Genomic DNA, 23,649 nt, shown 5'->3' with positions numbered 1-23,649 from the left:
GCTTGTTGTCCATACAACAGTGAATCTGTTCTTGAGGCTGGCCAGAAGGTGTCCCTCAAAGCTGAAGCAGATATATCTGTGGGGTCATTGCTACTAATTTTGGATCAGTACTTAAAGGTTCTTCCACTTAAGGAAGTGGTCCCAGAGAGTTTAATAAGTGGTATTTTTATTAGCTTTTTTTTCCTTCTTTCTTTCTTCCCCTTTCTTAAACTTTATCTACCCCTGGCTTTAGGTACCTTTTTCTAGTCTTGGAGTCCAATAAAAAGGTTGATCAAAACATTCTGTTTATAAGGCATCATGTCTCCTGTTAACAGTACAGGGTCTATAATAATTTACTGCATAGAACTCCTTATAGATAATGACATTTACTTTTCTGTCCCATCATGAACAGAAAAGTTAGTGTGTAATATCCTTGGTCACATTGGTTACCTAAAAGTATACATCGAGTAACTTCTGTGGATTATTTTTGCTTCATTTTAGGAATTTGTTAGTTGAGATTCAAACGTCACTGTTAGTGGGACACACAGTCCTCATGGTTGTTACTCACTGAATGAAAGAGGATATTACTTAGTAAAAAGTGTTTGTATCTAAAATAGTGCCTGCTAATTCAAAACACATATTTTGCAAATATTGTCCAATATTTGCTTGCAATTTTCTGTTTCCTTGACAATGCCTGCCAATAATTTATCTTTCTGGAATATTTAACAGAAAGCAAACACAAAAAGGACGCAAACAGTGAAAAGCATATTTAACTTTGAATTCAAGTCAATATTTGGTGTTTTGGGTATTCTGCAAGCACTTAGTAGGTAACTAGATATCTTTACAGAATTCTAATTCTCTTTTGATGGACTTTGTTGATCTTTTTAGTTCCCAGAAGCTTTGCTGATTTTGTACAAGTTACTACTCTCATAGTCTTGCACTTTAGTGTTCTTTGAAAAGAATACCTAGCATTAGATGAGTAAAGCATTATATCTTTCCTAAATAAACTTTTTTTAGTGAGAAAATAAGATCCAGTATTGAGCTGCCACATATGTCTCAGAGATATTTAGTAGTGATGACTTTTTGGATTTGTTGTGATGGATTTATTTGGAGATCCACATTTGTGTCTACAAATATAATAATTCCAGCTATTTCTGGGCTCTGCTAGGAATAGTTCTTCAGCCTAGCAAAACCCCTTGTTGAACTGGAAGTTGTAATGCAGATAAAGGATGGCTGTGTAGGCTCTTCTTCAAACATGCATCATAGTGCCATAAACAATTATTTTAAAATCCAAACCAGCTGTATTATGAGGACTGGAGGTTTCCAAATGCAGCTGCACACAGAGGTTTCTGTCACCACTGGGATCTTGCTGTACAACAGTAAATTCAAGCACAGCCCTGTTTCCATAGTTTACAATTAAAAGGACATGAAAAAGCTTGAGTGTAGAGGCAGGGATATAAAACATGATTAATTCAATAGGGAATCATAAGTAATTTACATTACACTAGAATAAAGTTATTACTTGTTTATTTCAGAGGCATAAAATAAATTGTGACCGTTCAAGTGGCATTATAGAAATGGTGATGGACCGATTTACAATTGACAATGAAGGTACCTACACAGTACAGATTCAAGATGGAAAGGCCAAGAACCAGTCTTCATTAGTTCTCATTGGAGATGGTATGTTCAATGAAACATTGAAACTTTGACTCTGATGAAGAAATGAACTTCAATTATTCCTTGAGTAATTTTGTGATTAACTCATTTTTCATTTGCCTCTTCTAAAATTTAGCATTCAAGGCAGTATTGGCTGAGTCTGAGCTCCAGCGAAAGGAATTTCTCAGGAAGCAAGGTAAGACAGAGTAGACTGGTGACTTTAGGCCCAGTTTGCAGCTAATGATGCATTCCTGGTGAATACTAAGTGCTTCCAACTTCATTAGAAGATGTGTATGTTGCACAGTTTGAGGAGACACTGAACCCTTGTTGGATCTTGTTTTCCAACATTGTCATATGACACATGCAAGTTGTGACAGAACTTTCACTAAATAGAGAAATAAAATGGGAGTCCTTACAAGAGGTTATCTTTGCTCAATATTCATGAGAAGTGTGCCTTCTGTAGTCTCTGATCCAATAAAACATTTCAGCATGTTTAGTTTTAAGCATACAAATTGTCCCTTCAATATAATTGACAGAAGAGTAGACAGCATAGTGTCAGACAAGGAAGATTAAAAACCTGATCCTGTGGTTTCTGTCCAGGCAAAATTCCAGGAATTAAATGTATATTTGTTGCATAGTTCCTATACAGTTACAGAGTTTGTTATATACTGGTTATTGACTTTGTTTGCAACTGAAAGTAAGAATTACTATTGGATACCTAATTCAGAATTCTATCACTGTGAAATCCTTAAAAAATTGATTTTAAGCTCTAGTTTGTAATTTTCACTTGGCAAGAACATGGCTTCTAGGATGAAAGTAACAATAATAATTAAAAGCATTTATTCCAAATAGCTTAGGTAAAATTGTCTACATAAGCAATGTGATTCTATTATTTTCTATTTTTTCTGCAGGGGGGGGAATTTTTTTTGCTAGATTAAGGAAAGAAATTATACCGCTTACAGCATAAACTCACAAGATCCTTTAGTTCTCAATGATTTAAGTGAAAGTCTGGGACTTTGCTGCCTCCCAGGTCTGGATATTGCAATTATGGGCCCTGATCCTGCAGACACTAAAACATATAAATTTACTGACATAAGTAACCACAATGACTTTGAAAAGGCCATGTATGTCAGTAAATTTACTTAAGGATATATATTTTTGCAGGTTTGGAACCTCAGTGGGGAAAAGGAATATTTCCTGTTTTGCTTGTAATGCTTAATGCATTTTTTAACTTTATATAATTTAGACAAATAATGTCTAGCAAGGGATTTTTGCTTTGAACATTTAATGGGGTATTTGGATACATTTTTTTATTCTCCAGTTCTCTTTGCACTAAATACATTGTTTGTACACTTTTTTGTAGCTACTCTGTTTCTTTCCTGTGCTTAGTTGGCAATTGGGCATAAACATGTTTAGTAAACTAATTTGTCTCGCTGTTTTACATTTTTGAATATTACATGACTTATCATACAAACAGAGATGAGCCTCAGGTTTCTAAGCTGTACTGTAGACACCTGGGTCAATATGATAAAAACTTACTGCAGGATTTTCCTTCTAGTGCATGGGTAGTTCAGGCGTTGCCTCTCAACATTCTTGTGTAAGGATGTTATAATAGAATTGTCATCCTTTTTCTTTCTTTCACTGGATCTCTCTGATACTCTTCTTTCTACAACATATGCTTTAAGACAATTTTGTTTCTTAGGTCCTCACTTCTCCGAGTTTTTGTATTGGAAAGTTACAGAGGAATGTGAAGTTTTACTTGCTTGTAAGGTGAGGAAATATACTTGGAATAATTAGTTCAACTGTATTGATTAAAAATGGAGGTAGGAAAATATGAGGAAAGATTTTGATATTTTTAAAATTAAAAGTTTCATATGAAAACTTTTTTTATTATTTAGAAATATTTAAAATCAAAATTTCTGTCTTACTACTCTTCAGCAGTAGTCTTCATTAAAACAAAAAAAATTACAGGACATTTCTAAATGTGTTAGGTGATCCAATTCTTTATAATAATAGTGAGCCATACAAATAATTTAAACAAAATATTCATCCCTTAACGGTACTTCTTCCTCAAAAAATAGCCACAAAAAGCCAAAGTTCAAAGTCTTTCCTCACCATTTTCTGATTTGGAGGTTTGTCTACCAAAGCATCTGTTATTTAATCAACTGTAACCAAACACGCAACAAAGACTTCTAGAATTAAAGTTATAAAACATGATTTTTATTATATTTGGCTAATGACTTTTGAATCTTAACTAATGCTAATGTGCATGGAATTGAGAGTAACTTCTGCTATTAACATCTTTATATGCCATTCTAAACTGATATATTTTCATTTTTCTTGCTCTTCTAGAGTGACTAATTAGAAGTCTGAATAACTGAGTTAATTGAATTCAACAGGCATCAAACTCTTCTTCATTGCCTTTTCCTGTAATATGGACTCTTTTGTATTAATTTTCTCCACTTCTTTTGAATAAGTTTTTGGCTTTTAATTAGACTAACTTGAATCATTCATTATGAGCAATTTACATGCACATTTCTGGGATTGTTTTTCTTCATTTTTTTCTGCTCACTAATTAGGAGACCTTTAACCTCAACATATTCCCAGCAGAACTGACCTGGGTGGTGAAGCTGCCATTCTGTGTGCCCCCATTTTAGGGCTCAACACTCATTAGCTAACATGGTACCTTTGCTGGTACTGAGCTGCAAAGCTGGAGTACTTTATAATCCCGACATGCATTTGCCTCAGGCATGAACCCTGCTTATCCTTTCATGCACATGGGGAATTAAATGTTGCTGAACCAGTTATACTAGTGTTAATTCTCTACAAATTAATCTGAAATTATCCTTCTTTTCATTGACTATCGAGCCTGTTTATACCACTGAAACTGTGAAAGGCTGAGTGTCTGATTATATGCTTTTCACCCGTGTACTTCTTGTTCATAAGGTCAGAACATTTTATGTAAATGAAATCTAGGATGTGAGCTGTTTGCACACTCATCATTTTAAGTATGCCGTTGACCTTATAATGTTTGTTACTGTTAGTATGTGACTGGCCATTAGGTTCACATGGTACTGTTGTTTGTGCCTGTTTAACTGATAGTTGTACATAGGAAGAGTTTGAACAATAAAGCCTGGATTTGTCCTACGAACTTCAGATACCTGGCATTCAAGTTAGAAGTGTGGCTGCCCTAGGCTATTGCTGTGATAATAAAAAACATTCAAGGCACAATCTCTGCCTCCCTAGGCCATATCATAGCACTTGGCCCAGGCCTCTTCTAGGCTCTGTTTAGTGCTCCTGTGCAAAAATAATTGTCATGAGTGTTTTCATCTCTTGAAAGAGCCTGGGATAACATGAAGGAATTACCTGTAAGAGAGGGCTTTTTGCTTTGACTTTCTCAAAGGCCATGGCATGAAATAGGGGAGTTAGGAAACCAGGCCAACTGGAAGCTTGTGTAGGGCAGAGGACTGACTGTATGATCCAGGTCCATAACAGTAATAATGAACAAATATGGATTGTGTCATAAAAGAGAATATAAAAAGTAATACACGATACTTCACGTACCACTTATTTTCTATATGTGATTGGACCTGATTGACTTTTGATTGACTTAGTATTTAATTCTGAAATAGCTGGGATTGATGACCTTGTTCTTGGTATTGTAGCCCCTGCATGCCAGTGGGACATGTTTGTCCCTCTGAATGAGAATTTGATGGTGTTTGGTTTTTATTATGTGTTTATTTTTCTTCATATGCCAGAATCTACTATAATATTTCTCCAAGTACTTTTAAATTTCAAAATGTTCAGAAGCTACCTGCTTTTGCATAACTTTGACCCTTATTTGTACTGTGTCTGTTAAAAGCAACATTTTTAGTGTGTGACTAAACAGCAAAAAAGGTAACTTTTCATAGTAAATGTCAACATGAAATAACTTCAGCACTGCAAATTGCATGTGTCTGAAACTCAGTCTATTTCTTGTCAGATTGAGTGCTAACAGTTTTTGATGAAAAATTGTTGAAGGCCATTAAAGGCTTGTTCCTTCAGGCTTTGTTCAAGTAAAATTGCCACTCATGTCATGTGACTCCAGGAATAGCCACTTTGTAGTTACTGGTAAATGTAAAGTGCTGCTCACTTTTCTCAAGCAACGCATTGCTTTGGGCCAGGTTGTGTGATCTCAAATACTCTGTCAGAGATCCATAGCAACTACACTGGTTATTAAGCAGCAATATATGTGATTAATTTGAGCAGGTTTTATAGACATGTCCAGGAATCAGTATAGGAGGCCCTCCTATTTGTCTAGTCACCTCTATAGAAAGCTTTCATAGAGCTGTTCATCTATGGAATGACTTCTCTAATGTGAAAGGGTTAGAAATTGGTGCATGTTTTTTCCTCCAAGCAAGTCACTTGAAAACTATTGCAGATCTGTATTAACTTTTGGGCTGCCCTCTATCCATTTGTTCAGTTCTTTTTTAAGAAAGCTTTTTAAAGCAACTGCCTGGGGACTGAGAAATGTCCTGCCAGCTCTGTCCTTCTACCAAAGCCGTGCTGACTGGGAATTCAGGCTATGCATGGAAATACCATTGCATTTTTGTGATTTTTAGAAGGGTATAGAGATAGTGATGTCAAATAAACCATAGTGTTGTTGAAAGGGAGAAAAATAAAATATATTGCCAGGATTTCTAAAAGACCTGGGCTTTTAGCTTCTTTGAATTCACAGTTTGAGTTCATTCATCCAGCGATACTTTAAGCATCACCCATACACAATTTATATTTCAAAATTATAGCAGTACTTGAGGTATAGCTGTAGTCTATTTACGCATTGCTTAGATGAACTGCTGCTACTACAGCAAAATTCTGGCTTTCAAGCAACTTCTCTGCATTTGCACTATGTTGTTAAGCCCCTTTGTGTTGGGAGAGACTCCAATTTGCAGGATTCCTCAAGTCTTTGTACTTCCCATAGGACATAATGTAGTAGAAAAAAAGGATTTCTGGTGCAGCTCGCAATTTTGAAGTCTCAAATGCTTTCAGAATAGTAATTTCAGTTACTCTCTGCAGTTTAGCCCTGAAAGACATTGCTTAGGTAGCTGGGATAAATCTGCAAATTGGATGAAGACTCTCTAAGATAGGGCCTAAGTTCTGTGTTACAGTTCTCTGGAGACGCATGGCAGACACAAAAAGAAAAAGGAGAGTTCAGCTGTTCTAATTTCAAAGATACTTCTCACAAATATCTCCAGACAAACTACAACCACATAGCAAGGGCGTAAAACCCTTTAAGGGAACAGATTGACAGGATTGCCTTTAAGGATTTGACAGGGCTCTGAAGCTGGAAGCTGTATACTTCTGACCAGTTCTGTGCTGCAAATAAATACCATAGGACTTAGATTTGCTTAGTAGGACTTGGTTGAAATTGTTTTTTTACTTAGCTTTGTTTGACATGTGTTATAAAAAAATTGGCTGCTTATCTTGAAAGTACCTGTGTGACTACCTACAGTATGATACCTTTCTTCAGGACATAGCCAGGCTTATGTGCCTTTTCTGTTGTACAGGTCGCGAACACAAAGAAGGAGACTGTTTTCAAGTGGTATAAGGATGGTTCTGGGATTGACGTCGATGAGGTGCCTGATCTGCAGAAGGGAGAATGTCACCTCAGTATTCCCAGGGTACAGTATCACCTACTGATTAGAAATGACAGCTTCTGCTTGACATGCTATAGATTTGCCAGGCAGAGCGCTAAACCAGCTATCATGATTTCTGTGAACTGTTTTAAGAAAAAGCATATTTGCTACCCTTCAATTAGCTGGTGAGTAACTAATGCTAGTAAAAGAGTATCTATTTTTGTTATCAGCTCAGACAGTTCATGCTTAAGTTGCTTCAGCGTCCTTAGGTGAACTCCATCTCGTTCTTTCTTATTGCTCCTTAATTTTTCAATTTGTTCAGGCACCTCATTTCTGACAGGGTTTCAGTTTTATTGCCTAAAATGAATAGGTTTGAGGTATACGGCTTCTTAAGATTTATCTTTATGCAAACAGGATAACCTAACTTGTGTCTGAAGCCTTAGCCTGCATAGTTGCTGCCTTCGTCAAGTGCCAAAACCTCCCCGGATCAAGGTTTCTGCTTTCAGCATAACGTACATTCTATTTAATTGATTTATTTATTTTATTTATTGGTTTCATATTCTTCTAATTTACTTCATTCATTTCACTTGCAAGAGAATACTGACTTTCCAGTGGCTTCATTTTTCTTGAGTAGACTTTTTTGGGGGAGGGTGGTTTCTGCTTGTCTTGAATTGCTCTTGTTACTTGTCACTCAATTATATGATGCTTCTACTATGATTTACTTGCTTCTGGACTTGTATAAGTCTAAGACTCAATTAAATAGCCTCCAATTTATATATAAATATTTACATATTTTCCTTCAGGTTTTAAAATAAATTAAAATAAAAACACCCAAACCAAAAACCCCTACTCCCTTTAATGCAGCATCACTGTGTTAGATTTTAGAATGTAAGCTCTACAAGGGTAATGACTTAATTGTTTTTTTTAGCATAGATATAATTTGACTACAGTTGCTGCTTGAATGAAAGCTGCTGAATTGATATTTGGACAGTTAAAGAATATAGATCTGTTGTTATACTTTACATAGCTTGATTCAAAAAAGTAATCATTTTGGTTGAAAAGAAATTGCATTTCTAAAGTTTGTGCAGGTTGAGGTTACCTTCTGTTACATCTTACTACACAACTTATAATTTCTACTGGCCAGGATCAATCCTGTTTTTCTTTTTGGAACAAGAGAAAAAACATTGTTTCTCAAGGCAATTGAACTGAAATCAGAATATGTTTTAGGCTTAAGAACTACCTACAGCTCCATAAAAAAGCATGCACAAGCCATTCATAGTTTTCATCTCATCTCTAGTAAGATTATTTAACCAGAATGTGGTACAATGTATGTTGTTTGATTTAGAAAAACATGCAGGGGTTGAGCAAATGTTGTACTATTATCAAGTTTGTCAGTAAACATCTTGTGTTTTCCTTGTAGCTGTCTCGCAAAGATGAAGGAGTTTATAAGGCAACACTATCAGATGATAGAGGTCATGATGCATCTACTCTTGATTTATCAGGAAAAGGTAACATTCAGTTTACTATATCGAAATAATGATCTCCACATGTTCTCAAGAGGTGTTGAAGATCTATCCTTGCAAATGGCAAGTTAGCAAACATTTTTGGGGTCCTTTGCATTTCAGTGCTCTTCTTATAGAGGCCTGAACTGCAGATCACCAGTTTAGGAGGGGTGACATTGGGCATTGTAATGATTAATCTCTAGCACTCTGACAGGCAAGAAATGAAGTAAGTTTCTAATCAGACAGACACCCCCTTTTATGTAATATCTTTAGAGAGCTCACTCTCTCTCAAATTTGTTAAGCTTATTGTCTCCAAAAACCCCTAATGCACCAAAAAGTACTGAATATGTTGATGTGGGACTGACAGTGGGGACTGAGAGTTATTTTGATTGTTGAATCATAAAGCTGTTTTGTGAGTTAACTCCAGCAGGCAGCTCAGCCCCACACAGCCACTTGCTCACTCCCCCTCAGTGGGATGGGGGAGAGAATTGGAAGGGTAAAAGTGAGATAACTCGTGGGTTGAGATAAAGACAGTTTAAAAGGTAAAGCAAAAGCTGTGCATGCAGGCAAAGCAAAACAAGGAATTAATTCACTGGTTCCCATTGGCAGGCAGGTGTTCAGCCATCTCCAGGAAAGCAGCGTAATGGTGTCTTGGGAAGACCAACACCATAACTCCGAACGCCCCCCCTTCCTTCTTTTTCCCTGAGTTTTTATTGTTGTGCATGACATCATATGGTATGGGATATCTCTTTGGTTGGTTGGAGTCAGCTGTCCTGGCTGTGTCGCCTTCCAAATCCTTGTGCACCCCCAGCCTATTTGCTGATGGGGCAGTCTGAGGAAGGGAAATAAAAGGCGTTCACGCTGTGCAAGCACTGCTCAGCAATTGCTAAAACATCCCTGTGTTATCAACACTGTTTTAGTCACAAATACAAAACACAGCACCATACAAGCTTCTGTGAAGAAAATCAACTCTATCCCAGTCAAAACCAGTACAATCTCCATCCCGTATTCCATACCATTTATGTCAGGCTCAGGTCCCACACTATCCAATACATCCTCATTAACCACCTCCTCCCTTCCTGTCCTTTGATATATACACAGATATTTCCTTAGTCTATGGATTTTCAAGTACAGGGTATCCTGACCACCGGAATAAACAAAAGGTACAGTAGTTCTCCATCTTATGGTCAGGGGTCCTTCCAGCTTCCAGAGACTATGCTTCAGGTAAGGAAAGACACTGCTGTGCTGGAAATGTACAGTGAAATGCCTGTTTAGAGAATTGACAGTGTCTAATTCCGTGGGTCCAGGAAGCTTTGAAAATGTCAAACAGCAAAAGCACAAATACTGCACTGTTAAACCAAACAGTGAGTCTCCTAAATGATGGAGTTAGCCTTGAAACGTAAAGGATAAACAGGGAAGTTTAGCATGAACGGGGCCCTGGAAGACTGCATATCATATGGGGCAGGTTAGTTCAAGCCCAGTGTGCACTGGCATTCAAATGAAGATAAATATAGTCTCTCAGGCATTTTTCTTCTGCATAAATTCTGCCCATTATTCTTCCAGAAAAAAACGTCTCATTTAGACAGTATAGGTAATATAACCCCACTTTCCCAGACATCTGTAATGTAATGTGTATATAGCATGCAATTCATGTCCTCATGTCAGCAGGCCAGTAGAAGTATGTTGGAGTTTGCAGAGGGTTATGGAATTGAATCACAATCTATTTTAGCAGAGACAAAAAACGTGTAGATACAGATCCATACAGACCAAATATACAAATAGTATTTTCTGAACTTCATGCATTTCTCTGTCTTCCCTATTCATAAAGTTCTTCAGCCTTGAATGTGCATTCTTCAGTCTTGAATATGTGTTCTTCAGATTATGGTGCTTCTTTCTTTCTCTCTCTTTCCATATTGCACAGTGACACTGAATAGCATTCTTCTTCTATGAAGGAGTTCCCTGCCCTTCTGCCCTTTTCTCCAGGGTTCTCCCCTTCTGCAAATCCATCAGCTCTGCGATATTTCAAAAGCTTGATATGATACCTGGTTTCTTTCACTTGCTGTTGAAGGGGTTTACATTTGTCAAATGCCATCCTACAGGGAGCAGGCGAAAACTGTTTTCACCTATAATGCAATAATTTGTTTCTCCTGCACTGTCCTTTGAATGTGAACTATCCAGTGTTAATGACCTTTTATTGCTTCTGGCCTGAGGGATACAAAGATTTGACAGCAGACAGCTGACTCCACACACAGCGGAGATACTGAGTGAGACAGCACAGAATTCATATGCTGTACACAGGCAGTCTCCAATTTGTCCCATACACCTGTTGCAATTCTAATGGTTTTCTTTGCCTAAGGATGTGAAGATTTTGCATATTGCTTTAATTAAACTTAACACAGCAAAGCTATATTCTGACTGAATTTTGATGGTAAATTTTCTTTTTTCCTTTTTTTATTTTTTTTTTTTTTCTCTTCAGTGTATGACGATATAATGCTGGCACTGAGCGGAGTCAGTGGTAAGTAAATGCTGTCTTGGATTCTCACGTAGGTTTTTTATGTTAAAGTCATCTGAGCCTGAGGCAGAAAATTTTTATTGTAAGTGGGAAATCTCTGAGAGTCACAATGCTTATATTATTATGGACATGTTATTAAGTTTCTGAATAGGCAGTTGACCTTGCTAATTGACACTATTAAAAGGGAACAAAGTATTATTCCACCTGGCTTGTTTGGTTTAGATATTGTGACAATGTTGTAGCAATAATTTTCTTTCTACTTCCCATCAATCAGTGACCCCTGATACAGAGAGAACGAGACTCTGATCCTGCTCCCAGGGAGCAGTTGGGAGTCATTCCACTGAAAGAACAGGGGTTGCACAAAAATAAAATTTTCGTGCAATTAGAATTATGACACTACTGTTTCACGGCAATTACATGGCTAGCTTATTATTTCACAATGGATCTTGCTAGTCATAATGCTTGTGTATGATAATAAAACCATAAACTCATACTGAACTTTCACCTGATACAAATCAGCAGATCTCCTTTGAAAGGCATGAACAATTGTCTGTTTGTGGTAGTTGAAAATCATAGCCGAGATCTTGAATTTTTTTTGTCCTGACAGTACCAGTAGTCCATTTGACTGTTTCCTGTTCATTCCACTATCCTGTTTGATCTGCATATATTCTATTTTATGTAGGTAAGTCAGCCTCTCCACTGAAGATCCTTTGCACTGAGGAAGGAATAAGGCTCCAGTGTTTCTTGAAGTACTACAATGAAGAAATGAAAGTCAACTGGTCTCACAGGTAGATGAGAATATTTTTTCAATTTTATTTGAGAAAAAATGATGTCTTTATGATTTACTATTTACTGTTCTGTGGCGTTCATTTAGTAACTGGACCACATTAATAAATTTCTTTTTCCAGCACTTCATATTCTCTTTTCACATAGTTAGTACATGCGGTAGAAGAAATATTAACAGACTTGTCCAACACCTATCAAGAGGGCTGTAACAGCCAGGAAAAAAGAATCTACAGTATTCCAGTATTTTTTTATTCAATGCAAGACTGTGTCTTCCACTATATTATCTGGTTGGTTCAAAGATAGCAAAATATTTGAGCATAGTTTTCTACTCAGGGCTGCCCTTTTCTTTAAATGGATTAAATTCTCCTCCACTACTAGGTGAATACCAAGGATCTACTCTCACAGTTTAATAAAAGCCTATATTAAGAAAGGAATTTATTTTTTTTTCAAACTGATACAGTCTTAAGTAACCCAAAATATTTTAAATCTGTTCCTCTTTGAAAAGATATTCAATGGGACACAGAACACTTTGAGAGTAGCCCTCAGAGCTGAGAATATGACCAGAAATGAGCTTTAAAGTTCCCAGTAGTTTTCCACTCTCATGTTACATTAATGTTTGACTTTGGAGGCACTCTATTCATCTGTGTATTTACAGTTAAATGTGTATTCAAATGCTTTGCTATGTCAGGCCCTCATTTGTTTGAAACTGCAGGTAAGGTTTGGAAGGATTTTAAAAATCTTCAAGTGGTTTCAACTTTCATATTCCTTGATGGCCTACAAAGATGGCACACGGTGAACTGGTCTGACTTGGACATGAAAAGGCTGGTTTATCAGCGTGTTGTCCTAGTTTTGCAATGCTGTCCAGCCCTTGATTTCTATGAAGACAGGAACAGAAGTGTCAGTGATCATCGTGTTCAGGGATCTCGAGAACACTTATGCAAGGTGTGCAGCTGTTGTGGTTTAACCCCAGCCAGCAACTAAGCACCACACAGCACTTGCTCACTCCCCCTCAGTGGGATGGGGGAGAGAATCAGAAGAGTAGAAGTGAGAAAACTCATGGGTTGAGATAAAGACGGTTTAATAGGTAAAGGAAAAGCTACGCACACAAGCAAAGCAAAACAAGGAATTCATTCACTACTCCCCATTGCCAGGCAGGTGTTCAGCCATCTCCAGGAAAGCAGGGCTCCATCACATGTAATGGTTACTTGGGAAGACAAACGCCATCACTCTGAACGTCCCCTCCTTCCTTCCTTTTTCTTCCCCCAGCTTTATATCGCTGAGCATGACGTCATATGGTGTGGGATATCCTTTTGGTCAGCTGGGGTCAGCTGTCCCAGCTGTGTCCCCTCCCAGCTTCTTGTGCACCCCCAGCCTGCTCGCTGGTGGGGTGGGGTGAGAAGCAGAAAAGGCCTTGACTCTGTGTAAGCACTGCTCAGCAATAATGAAAACATCCCTGTATTATCAACACTGTTTCCAGCACAAATCTAAAACATAGCCCCATACTAGCTACTGTGAATAAAATTAACTCTATCCCAGCCAAACCCAGCACAACTCATAACTCAATGTTTGTATTCAGTAAGTTCTGCTTCTTCCTCTTTTAGGAAAAACTTCTTCACTGAAAGGGCAGTCAGGCACTGGAACAGGCTGCCCAGGGAAGTGGTTCAGTCCCCGTCCCTGGAGGTATTTAAAAGATGTGTAGATGTGGTGCTTAGGGACACGGTTTAGTGGTGGATTTGGCAGTGCTAGGTTAATGGTTGGACTTGATGATCTTAAAGGTCTTTTCCAACATAAATGATTCTATGATTCTTTCAGTAAATGTGATGCTAATGTGGTGGAAAGGAAAAGAAAAATATCTTTTGTTTCTGCCTTTTACTTTATCTGCTTGAGTTTTAAAAGTGACTTAGTCCATTCCCCCATCCAGTTCATAGAAATATAAAACTAGAGAATGCTACTTGGCTAATACGGAAATATCAGTGTGCATGTTTATATTTAAATACAGGCACCTCCTCCCCCCCCCCCCCCATTTATAATGCCTTACGTATTGATTGTTTTGAAGATCATTGAACACAGATTTTGAAGAAATAAAATTTCAATTCTTCTGTGAATACAATGATTATAAGCCAGTGTTGTTAAAGCTAAAACAAAGACTAAAATGAACAAACAAACCAACCAACCTCCCCCAGCCTCTCCAAACCTCCCCACTCTTTTAAATGGGCTTCTAGTAAGTCCTAAAGCCAGCATGTATCATCTGCTCATGGCACAGTGGGGAATATTATATGTAGTATTTTCTAATATATAGTAGTTTCTATCCAGGCATCTAGTTTGGTACACTGAACTCAATGTGCTAAAAATTCCTTTCCCCATCGAAGTGACTCTCTAGCTATGAAGCCAAATCAGCCCTGTCTGGGTAAATAAAATAACCGATCAAAGAGAAGCTAATGCTGACTTCATCTATTAAAAAATACAGCTAAAGCTACTTAGGGAGGAAGGATGAAAAGAAATATTTCTCTAGTTAATGAGTGAAAGAGGAAACCTCTTCAAGCCATTGAAAGTGGTCTGGTTTGCATACTCTCATTAAATAACGTCTTCTATTTCCACTCTTCATGACAGATTATGGACCAGAAGAACCCCTAATCTGAATCAGCAGGGCATTTCTTATATTATTAGCTTAGAAGTGATGATAAGTCAATAGAATGCCACTGTTTTTTAAAGACATGTTTATTAATTATCTGCAGTCAGGAAATTTGCTTCTTTTCTTGTTCTTAAAAAAAACCAAAGGTGTATTTTGACTTGATGCAAGAATAATAAATTCTATGCAAATCTTTTATTGTTTTCTTAATTGATTTTTGAAGTTAATGAAAGGTAAAGATATTTTTCCTCATCAGAACAGGTTATTTGCCTCTTGTTTACTATTTTGATGTTAGTGTGTATGAAGCGTACAGAACTCTAAAGTCATGCACCATTTTCGCAGAGACGTGTGTGCATATAGATATAAACACAGTATGTAGAAAGAAGGAGAACGAGAAGAGGGTGAAGAAGTTAATCTTTCGAATGAAAGCTCAAGCTAATTGTTCCGAAGTGTTTCATACCCCCACTAGGAAGAAAAGAATCTTCTGGGAAATTGTCCCCATTAGTTGCAATTTATCTGTAATTTAGGAATAGGATGTTATCCTTTGTAACTTTTTGTAGATGATCTCCTATGGAGAATATACATGAAAAGAATGTTCACTCATTTATATTCATTTTTTCCAGGGAATCTAAGATTTCTTCTGGTGAAAAGATGAAGATTGGAGGTGGAGAGGATGTTGCCTGGCTGCAGATAGGTGATCCCACTGAAAAGGATAAGGGGAACTACACCTTTGAAATTTTTGGTGACAAGAAATCCTACAAACGCACACTTGATCTGTCTGGGCAAGGTATGTTTATAAGACCATACTTATATGGTGACTTTTCATGGATTAAACAGAATTTACTGGCAATAATCAGAGGAATGACAGTAAAAACAGAAAGCCTTTGGTCAGAACCAGTCGTAGTTTAGTTGCATAACTGTTATGATCTTTTTAGTCTTATATTTGTTTTCACCACCAGTGGCATTGGGTTTCAGGGGTTTGATTTTCCATTTTGCTACTGTGTAACCCTGTATGGGTTTTAAAAGAGCTTTAACATGTGCACGTGTTTAAATGTTTATACTGAGCCCCACATGCAAGTTATGTTCATGGACAGTAATGCTCTCAATTGTTTTGTTACAGCTTTTGATGATGCATATGCAGAAGTTCAGCGACTCAAGTAAGTGCTACATCTTTTGCATTTTAATGCTGTAACAACAGCATCTATACTTACAGAAAAAATATTTTACTAATAATTTCATTAATAACATTATATATTTCTCTTCCTCTCTTCCTCAACAATTTTAGGGCTGCTGCTTTTGCTGAGAAGAGTAAGTTTATTTTACATTTTATCAAAGGTGTTCTACAACGTAGTCTAGTGTTCTCTTTAAGGAATCCATCATGATATGCTGCCGTAGCTTTCAGAGTTCTGTGCCTGCAGAAATCCCCTGCACATAATACTGCAGTAATAATAGTAATTTGTGGATTTATTTATTTTTAATTCTAATGGAAACCCACTAAAAGTTTTACACATTTTGCAAGCCTCCACTGTATATTCTTTTGTCTGCAGAGGTTTGTGAGGTGTGAGCTTCTGGGTGTCATACAAGGAGGTGTTGACTCTGAAATCTGATGATGATAGTGAATATTGGGATCTATATATTAAGTTAAAAAATTACCTGCTAAAGCCTGTTGGGCAGTGCTTGCTGAGACACAGACACTGGGGAAGCTTGTAACTGTTAGGGGCTGTAGGAATTCTGGTACTTTGATATCAGTTTCCCTGGTAGTGACAAGATGCGTCTGTCCACAAAGAGAGTGGCAGACAAATTTTCCTTAGATCTTAGATACTACCAAGATGCTAAAAGCATCCTCCTTGCTTTGCTCTGTGCCTAAAGCACAAACTGTCAAACTCAGCAGTAGCTTCAAGGTTGTTATGTGTATCAGTTTAGAATGCTATAGCACAATCTCTGCTAAAAAAAAATCTGAGAGGACCATAAAATACATTAAAAAGAAATAACACAAAATATCACAAAAATTGTATTATTTTATGTTTCATTAACCAGGGGCTACAGTTTTTTTAAAGATAAGTTCAAACAAAAGCTGTGACTAATATGGCACCAAGTTATAATATCATTAAGAAATGAATAATTTTGAGGTCTAAACTTCACATGGTCCACATATTTTTCTTTAACTCCTAGATCGTGGTAAAGTCATTGGTGGTTTGCCTGACGTTGTTACTATAATGGATGGGAAGGTAAGGACCGTTTTTCTCAACGAGCCGTGCTGACTGGTGAGAGGTTTGCTTTGATGGCAAAAGGGGAGGGCATGCAGATTATTTTGTAGAAGCTGAAAGCAGGAGAAGGATAATTTAAACCACCTAATGGTAGTCATTTAACTGAGACACATGCAAACTCTAAGTGAACACAGGTACTGTAAGCTGACTACACAGTCAGAGGAAGCACAGCCTGATTCAGATCTTAGGCAAGCAAGGTCAGCCTCAAGAGAATCTGGTCTTGTGCTGATTATGTAGAGGCTCTGAATTAACTGCATGCTCAAATCTGGGCTGGCTTTCAGCTCTGTGTACTGAGCAGAGCAGTTCAAGGGGGGAGTTCACTCCTGCCCTGTAGAAGAAACTGAAGAGGCAGGAGGAAGCAGCCACTGTTTGAGAGCCAGTATAACAGAAACAAAAATTAGGTCCCATTCTCCAGCACAGCAGACACAGACTGTTATGGCTGGCAAGAGTAAAGGAGGGTAAAGAACATACCTGGGCCAAGGGGCTAAACTCTGACCTCTTCCTATATATTGGCAGATAGCCCCATTACAATATATAATTACAGGAGTTTGAAGGCCAGTGAATACACATATTTTTTGACAACAGTAATAACTAAGTGCCCAGATACAAAATCAAAATTGGTAAATCTTTGCAAAGTCCCTTCCTAGGTCAGCTTGACTGGTGGAGATGAAATTTCATGATTCCGACTGACTGGTGCCCCTCGCTGGGATTTTTGTCATGGTGGAGCAGGACCTCATGCAAACTCAGCCCAAACTCTCTGGATACTAAGACAGAAGATGACTATTAGTCTGAGCAGCTGTTAGCCCTTACAGGTGTGAGGAAGTACTGGAACTCAGTCTCTCCATCCTGAGGGTGAGTTCCAGACTCCAGACACCTAAGTCTTCAGTCCAGGAAAGACAAACACTTTTCATCTTATCCACACAGACAGCAAGTTCTTGTCTCTTTCTCCTGAAGCAGATCTTCTTCTGTTGGGTGCCCTGTCCTCCCCTATGGGGAGAAACTAGGTCTTCAGTCTGGGAAGAAAAATTACTGAAAGAGAACAAGGTAAAAAAAAAAGAAATCTGCAGTATTGTACGTGGTGCAGAGAAGGTACTTGGAAATTATTATCCAGCACTTCTCACAGCACAAGAACTAGGGAATGCCTAATTATATGGTCATTACAGGATTTACAGAATCAAAAGGAAGTATTTTTTTCAAGTGGTTCATACTTAATTTGTGCCATAGTACCTTAGGCAAAAATAGATTTGGGTCCAAAAAAGAAAATAGGCAATATCATGAAAGGAAGACCAGCAGGGGCCATTAAATACAATGTTCTCAATACAAGTTGTGCTTATGACCAGTTTAAAAGCCACTGAATTGTGGAAAGCAGAAAGGTATACTGGGAATAGGATCACACTATTCATCCCCTGTATTTTTGTATACTTTCTTAAGCAGTTGCTTTTGACCTCTAAAAGAGCTAGGTGGACTTTCATTCTGACTGACTATAGCAATCAGCTCATGAGCCAATGTGACTCTTACCATCTGCTGGCTATCAAAAGCATGTTGATCAGGTTATTTACCTCTCTTGTATGAAGTGCATCTTCGGAGACTACAGCTGTTTTGCTCTGTGTGGAAACTGTCTTTCTTACCACTGGAGTAAGAGGTTGCACACAACTCTTCCAACTTTCTGTGTACTTGGCCATTTTCTGGATATCCAGGAGCAGTCTCTTTAGAAGATGGGGAACACGTGGTCCTTGCAGTGGATGCTGAAAGCTGCTCAACTCTGGACCAGAGAGAGATGATTTTCCTCTTGGCCCATTACTTCCTTTGTCTCTAATGGGTGTTCACATGAGGTGCCTTCTTACTGTGGTAAACAGAGGCACCTCACAGAAAGAAAGATGGTCTTTTAGGAGGTTAGGTGTAAGCCACTCTATGACCAACATCTTAAAACAGTCTAACTGTAAGGAGATAGCTTGCTGAAGTCACCCCAACCGCATGCACAGACTAGCTGCAGTTTCCTCATACAATCGTGCCCTAAAACTACAACCTTAAATTAAGAGAATGCTATATAGTGCATTGCCAGAAGTAAAAGTCTTCAAAGGAGACCTAATCATGTGAGGATTAAATAACTGAATGTGCGAAGAGAAAAATCACCAGTTCTTGAAATCGGGCAAAACAAAATGGATCGCAAGGAAGTGAAACTCTAAAATCACCTCTATACTAAATATGAACAGGTACCATGCAAGAGTTGTGTAAATACAAGTGTGAGAAGTAACTATAGGAAAAAAAAAAAAGGGCAGAGAGTTTTCCTCATGCAATGGAATTGTATAACTACACAAATATGTGGACAGAAGACAAAGCTTTACTAGTGCTTCTTAAGAGAGTATAAATGATTTTAGGTCACATCTATAATTTAATAAATTAGAACAGACCCAAATGATCTAAAATGACTGTGGAATATATCTGTTCTCTGGTAAGTTTTTAATATTAACTTATTAAGACTTGATTAATTATAATTAATTAATTATTAATTGCTCTTAAATGAGGTCACTTTTGAGGGCAAGAGTCATGAAATGTTGCCTGAGTTACAGAAAGGACAGTAAGATTTAACCTCATGCTATTAGACATTAGTTTGATTTCCCAAAATTTTATTTTAATGTTGCATCATTGCTCCTTTAAATATTTTATAGTAAGGCTAGTTCCTATAGGTATTAGTTAACTTCACATTTTACATGATATCACTCCTAAAGAGTACTCACACGCTTAGGTTGTCACTAGGTTGTGCCCAGAGCGTGTAAATCTTCCTTCAACATTCCCCCCTGACTTTGGAGGCATGTAGTATGCAAGACTGCTTCTATTTGTGAACATATGGCGCTTTTGATCACTTAAAATTTCTTCCTGTTTTATTTTTTTGTCTGAGTTATATCACACCTTTTCAGTCATCATCATTCAAGAAAAATATTGCACAAAAACATGCATGTGTGCACACAGACAGACTTTCTCTGCTCTCTCTGGGTCAGGATTTGTTGAAACCTGAAGGGGAATATGGAAGGGAGGGAATATATGGAAGCATTCTGGCAGAAACTATCAGTTTTGGGTTGTTCTTTTTTTTTTTTTTCTTTCTTTCTTTTTTTCCCCTAACACAATGGTGCATATGTGAAATTCTTAAAGTGACTTTTAATTATCTAGGGCAGAATTTTGGGCAGAATGAGTTTAAAGCAAAGGTGGACAAAGTAGGTACTAATCAATGCAACTTCTCAAATGATTCTTTCATTTATTCTGTCATCACTGTACCTAAATACATAAAGTTTACATACGTACGCATATGGTGGTCAAAATGGGGTTCAGCAGTAACTATATAAAAATTTGGAAGAATGACCATGAAAATTTTATGGGCTTCTTCAATCTCAGTTCAGTCCTTGGAAAATATCTGAACTGCCAGGATGGCCTACTAGGTCATTTCAGCTATTCTGAATATGCTATACATATGTGTAATACTTTTGCAACATTTATGTATTATTTATTCTTTGTGAAATATTTCCATTTTACTACTTAGCAGCACCTGGAATCAATGTCCAATGATTCATGTTATATGTACTCTATTTTTAAGTGATTTTTTTTTTTTTATCATCTCAAGTAATAACCTCAGGAGGCCTTGGTCAGAAAAGATTTGCTCAGTTCTCCTCCCTGCTGTTTACAGGGAAACTTCAAGGATGTTTTTAAACCTATCATTGCCTGAACCTCATGTCAGACTAATGGGTTGTCAGGAGTCTCCTGCAGGCAGGACTGCAATGACAGTCCAACTTGCCATCTTCAGACACTGTTACCCTGAGGCTATTACTGCATCACAGTCACTGATAAGGTGATGGAAAGACTGAATCAAAGAAAAAAAAAGTTAGAAACTCTACTTTTCAGTCCTCAAGAACATGATACCTGTCTTTAATTAAGTAGGAATAAGAAGTGCCTGAAAGCAATACTGAGAATATTCTGGTTGACCAAATCTGACTGATCCTTAAAATTACTTCTTTCTTCCTCTCTCAGACGCTGAATCTGACCTGTACTGTATTTGGAAATCCTGACCCTGAAGTGGTTTGGTTCAAGAATGACAAGGCCTTTGAACTTAATGAGCACTATGCATTTTCACTGGAACAAGGGAAATATGCCAGTTTAACAATCAAGGGAGTGACCTCAGAAGACTCGGGCAAATATAGCATCCATGTCAAGAACAAGCATGGTGGGGAAACAGTGGATGTCACTGTAAGCGTGTACAGACATGGTGAAAAAATGCCTGAAATTAAGCCTGGCCAGCTTGCTAAACCCAGGCCAATACCACCATCAGAAGAAGTCCTCAAACCTGAGGGCAAGGAAAAATCCAGTAAGAAGTAAAGCTTGACACTATGTTTGACAAACAGAATACATGAGCTGTAGTTGACGTGTTCCCACACATAACTAATTGGTAATGTTCAAAGGGAAACCGAGCTTTTAGGAGTTTGCTTTAGGGAGGTAGCTGTGCTATGGTGCTGTACACATCTGCAACAATCTCATTTTGAATTTATGTAATAGGGTGGGACTTGCAAATAGCAAAAAGCCAAATGCCTGCCAGAAGTTCCCATATGCAATGGCAGGTTGCACAAACCTATAGTAAACCTCCATTTCCACCCTCCCCAATCCTCTGCAAAAAAAAACCCAAAACAACCCAACAATCCTCTGAGAACAAATGTCCCATCAGTAAAGGTAGTAAACCGCAGTTGGATACATATTCAGAGACGGCTCCTGCTTTGTTCCACGCACACAGTCCCTTTGGCTTTGAAGCCTCTGATCCTGTAAGTCTAGTGGATAGTCTCTGTTTAGTAGTGATACTGTTGTTTTATAGTGTGACTTTATCTTTAGTAGACTTTTACAAATGTTCTCTGTTTGCTCATTGAAGCATAGGTCACAAGGTTGTATTTTGTTTTTCCTGCTTTGTGCTAATAAAACTTTAAAAGTCACCTTTGCTACTCACTGCTCCAAATCACACCTAACTAGTTGTTTACTCTCTTTCACTGTTTAATTATTGCTTATTGCACAATTTCACAGCTGGTAGCATGCAGACTATCGACTTTCAATAAAGAATGCAAATTATGGTTAATCACAGTCACTGGGTGGCACTTGCAACATTAATTTTACTCTTTACAATACAGGTCAAGATGCAAGCTTAAACTGGTACCAAAAGACATGTATACAATTCAGTCACTTAAGATAATTATGTCTTTGATTCTCCTCTATCCAAAATGAACAACAGAACTCTTCCACGGGTGAAGTGATGTTCTGCTAGGCAAAGATTTCAATACATGCTTGGCATGAAACATTCAAATAGAATAGGCTTCAGTGAGATCACTCACATGCCTGTCGTAAAATACATGATTGAGTGTTTGCAGTGCTGGCTTTTTCAGATCAGGTTCCCTGTTCAATAAAAGTTCATTTATCTACCTAGATGAACCTTTGTAATGTGCCACGCGGCTTCCAGCAAAGAGTTCATCTAATGGTAAGTAACACTGGGAGTACAAACATCCCGGATGCAGCCCTCCTCTCTTGTGACTTCTCTCAGTCTCTAGGATAAATGCAAGGAAAAGGGAGTGTGTTTTGGGGTCATGGCTGAATGCCAGTGCTGAGCCTCTGACAGCCTCTGAGCTTAAGTGTGGAAAATATGGAAATAATTGTGCTGGCTTCCCCTCCCCCCCAACAGACAAACTGAAAAAAACCCAGAGAAATGAACAGTTTCAGAGTAAATTTAATCTCAATGCTTTTTTTTTTTTTTTTTTTTTTTTTCCCTCTCATCTAAGTGACATAGACCTTCCATTGTTCTGTCTGGAAAACAAATACTTCACTTGATTCAAAAAGTCTTTTATTTTTGAGAGAGATGAAAAGCAGAAGAAATGAGAAGCCAATTTACAAGCTGTCAGATACATTAGGTTGGAGCACTTATCTGGGAGACAGGAGAGCAGCATTCCCCTTCCCCCTCCTCTCCATCCATGGGGATTTGAACCTGTGTCTCTGACCATCAAGGGTAGTGCACTAATCCCCAGTCTTCCCTGTATTTGGAAGTGCTGTTTCTATTTATCCTTTTTTACTTTGTCTGTCTAGGTTAGCAGACTGAAAAAGAGATTAGACTAGGCATCCTACCTCTCACATGAGCATGTTAAATGCTAGATTTGAGAGGTTTTCTCCCTTTCTTGTACTTTATCTTAGTTTTCAGTATTGAAGGAGGGATGGAGGGTGTGGTACTGTAGACTACTTAAGAACCTGATGGTTTGAACAGATAGTGAGGAGAATGAGGATGGATTCATTGTAGTATCAAATTCCTCAAGTAAGAAAGACTGCAAGCCTCCTTTGCAATTCTTTGTTATCTGTGAGTAGTCATGATAAAGAACAACAGGCCAGCTCTGAAAAGGAAATAGTCTTTAATCACACTTTATTAAAAGATGCTTTGATTTTAAACAAACAGATTTTTGAAAGATTTGTGTACTTAGAGCCAATGAACAGCGAGTTTAAGTACAGTATAAACAACCAGGAATTACATTGGACAGTGATGAAAAATGCTTCTTTTGGGTGAAAAATTCATGTGGCTATATAACCACATTCTGTGTCTGGTCATTGAATGGAAGTGTCTGAGAGGGTTAAAGACTCAAGAACATGATATTGCCATGAGACAGCTTAATTAGGAAATTTTAGGACTTAAACCAAA

At 37.8% G+C, this 23,649-nt stretch overlaps 1 protein-coding gene across 1 annotated transcript in view; it reads left to right on the top strand.

Moving 5' to 3' along the window:
- The window catches only part of MYOM2 (myomesin 2), a 76,646-nt gene extending 54,588 nt beyond the window's left edge, over positions 1-22,058 (top strand). The window contains exons 27-38 of the mRNA XM_082307724.1: positions 1,515-1,659; positions 1,772-1,831; positions 3,338-3,405; positions 7,182-7,295; positions 8,671-8,758; positions 11,229-11,267; positions 11,947-12,052; positions 15,303-15,466; positions 15,800-15,836; positions 15,965-15,987; positions 16,852-16,907; positions 20,967-22,058. Coding sequence (XP_082163850.1) covers positions 1,515-1,659; positions 1,772-1,831; positions 3,338-3,405; positions 7,182-7,295; positions 8,671-8,758; positions 11,229-11,267; positions 11,947-12,052; positions 15,303-15,466; positions 15,800-15,836; positions 15,965-15,987; positions 16,852-16,907; positions 20,967-21,311 — 1,245 coding nt within the window. The 3' untranslated portion in view covers positions 21,312-22,058. The remainder of the gene's footprint in view (positions 1-1,514; positions 1,660-1,771; positions 1,832-3,337; positions 3,406-7,181; positions 7,296-8,670; positions 8,759-11,228; positions 11,268-11,946; positions 12,053-15,302; positions 15,467-15,799; positions 15,837-15,964; positions 15,988-16,851; positions 16,908-20,966) is intronic.
- The last annotated feature ends 1,591 nt before the right edge of the window (positions 22,059-23,649 follow it).

The sequence above is a fragment of the Platalea leucorodia genome, assembly GCF_965183815.1.
Source record: "Platalea leucorodia genome assembly, chromosome: 3".
Classification (NCBI taxonomy): domain Eukaryota; kingdom Metazoa; phylum Chordata; class Aves; order Pelecaniformes; family Threskiornithidae; genus Platalea; species Platalea leucorodia.
The sequence above is the reverse complement of the archived record's forward strand: the minus strand, read 5'-3'. Positions and strand labels throughout refer to the sequence as shown.